General features: G+C 33.4%; 1 protein-coding gene across 1 annotated transcript in view; it reads left to right on the top strand.

The window, feature by feature from the left end:
• The window catches only part of FOXP2 (forkhead box P2), a 624,730-nt gene that overhangs the window by 581,319 nt on the left and 40,911 nt on the right, over window positions 1-2,500 (top strand). Inside the window, exon 13 of the mRNA XM_033192941.1 lies at window positions 854-941. Within this exon, the coding sequence (XP_033048832.1) occupies window positions 854-941 (88 nt within the window). The remainder of the gene's footprint in view (window positions 1-853; window positions 942-2,500) is intronic.

Raw genomic sequence — 2,500 nt, 5'->3', positions numbered from 1 at the left:
TATATTACAAATTAAAGAGTATATATTATTAAATGTTTTCATCTTCGTTGGAGATTCTGCTTTACTAAATTACTTTTGGTGTATTAACATACCACTCATTAAAGAGATCTCTTTAAACATTATATAGAAATAATAATGGTAGACTAATGCACATTCAAGGTAGACTAATGCATATTCAAGGTTAGAGTAAGATCATTGGAATGATTTATTTTTCACCATTTAAAAAATAAGATTAGGATAAATGTCCCCTAGTTAGGACACTGGACATGAAATGTCAATCTTATTATTCTAATGATGAGAATCTTCAATGAAGTTTCTTTATTACTAACAGCAAATCATCGTTCTTCATAAATATTGATGTTTCCAGGGGATGATAATTTGCCATCTTTACCTAATTCATACCGCATCCCAATGAAATAAAACATTGCTCACTAAAATACATCATAGAAACAACAAACTATTCTAACAGAAATGAAATAGAAAATTGCCTTTGTTCTGTTCAGAATTGCTTTTGCTTCATAGATTTGTAAGCTGTTCTTTTTTTTAAAAAATGGCATAAATAATATGACTTCTACTATAACTCTGTAAATGGTCTGGGGAAATATTTTTTGTAATAACAGGTAAGCTTAGAGACAGTGACATTTTCTGCCATTCGAAGAGTCTCTTTACATTACATAAATAATTTCACACAACACGTAAGCAGCTTTAACTTTTTTCTATATGGTTTCAAGGCTTTCTGTTTTCCCAGTGCACAGAGAAACATCTGATTTCAGTGTAATGCTTTTTAAGTGAAGCCTATGCCACTGAGATCGACATCACTTTACATTCTGTTTTGTGTCTTCTGTTTGTTTAGGCACCTTAACAATGAACACGCATTGGATGACCGAAGCACCGCTCAGTGTCGAGTGCAAATGCAGGTGGTGCAACAGTTAGAAATACAGGTTTGTCAAATGCTCACTTAATGGACTCTTCTCAGAATTCTGGTGTGTTACATTGAGTACCGAGCAGATTCTGGGTCTTTCAGGCTGCATCTTATTGTCTTAGCCATACAATAACTAATGGAGATAATGGAATTTTAGATTGTTTTAAACAGTGGCAATTATTGATAACCCAGAAAGGATTGCTGTAGTTTAATGTTACTTTTCACTTATATTTTTATAACTTTTAGACCACATCATATGCATTTGAATATCCCAAAGTAATCAGACCTAAGATTTTCCCAATGTAGGTTAGACCAAACTCCCAATTAGTTATGATTTTGTTACAGAGACAGTTTTTACATGAGCTAACCTTGATTTTTTTCCACGAGATTTTATATTATGGCAAACAGCCGATCTTTAAAATATCATGCCTGTAATATAACTAACACCCTGAAAGATAACCTTCTCTTTTCTTTTTTGTAGTGTAATTTTAAAGAACTTACAAAAAATCTTTATAGTTTTCTTTAGCTAGATTAAAGGCAGATAATTTATATCACAAATGATAACACACATGTTGTATCAAATGCTACCGTTTTAAGTTAAAAAAATTCTATTAATGTTGAAAAGAATTTGGCCAAAAGTAAACAGAATTCATAGAACTAATCAGAAAGCAATTACATCACCCAAAGTCTGACTCTTGTTATGTTTTACTAAGCCTTTAAGGCTTTCTCTAATATTTTATCTTAAAGATGATCTTTTCTTGATAAAACTAATACCTTGTTTCATTTAAAGATACGATTTTTCTTCATATTTTATTACATCTTGTTTCAAATTCATCGTATCATTGCTTTTTTCAGTTACTAAAAATATTTTGTTTTGACTTGTAAAATAATCAAGAACATAAAAAGCACCATCACTGTTAAAGTTTAAAAAGCTTTTTATAAACCTGTTTACCATTTATTAAAGGTAGACCAAAACATAAGAGTTCAGCTGATGATACAGTCTTCAGTGTGACCAATTATGCCTCTTTTTTTTTTTTTTTCCTTCTGCTGTGTCTGACTGATGGAAAAGTAAGGTCCGTCAGTTGTAATGAGACCCAGTGCAAGTGTAGATGCCGACTCCGTGGCAGAGTTCAGCGTTTCACACTGCCTGGTCTCTGTCACTCTATTGAATTAGATTGATGATGGCAGATTGCAGGGGGCACTAACTGGACCTCAGTGGGAATGCATGAAGTGTGTAGACAATCCTGGCAGGCACTTCGCTTTGAGAACCCTTCACCCCTTCACAGCTGTTGGCACTAGTCCATTGCTAACAGTGTCCACAGGACTTTAAAGAGACACCATGGGCCTTCTAATTTATGGTTTCAGTAACTTGTTACTGTCGAGGCAACTGTGACCTCAATTCTCTTATTGACAAAAAGATGAAGTGTTATTTGTTTTCTCTGACCTTTTAACATAAGAAAAGCAATAAAAGTTTTTCCCCCTCCATAGCTAAAGTTGCATTTCCTCCCAGATAAGTTCGTCCTGACACAGACTTTTATATGCAGGAATCATTATTCTGAGGCAAGCTCAATGATAAGA

Source organism: Trachypithecus francoisi, unplaced genomic scaffold (assembly GCF_009764315.1).
Source record: "Trachypithecus francoisi isolate TF-2019V2 unplaced genomic scaffold, Tfra_2.0 Lachesis_group4, whole genome shotgun sequence".
Taxonomy (NCBI): domain Eukaryota; kingdom Metazoa; phylum Chordata; class Mammalia; order Primates; family Cercopithecidae; genus Trachypithecus; species Trachypithecus francoisi.
The sequence above is the reverse complement of the archived record's forward strand: the minus strand, read 5'-3'. Positions and strand labels throughout refer to the sequence as shown.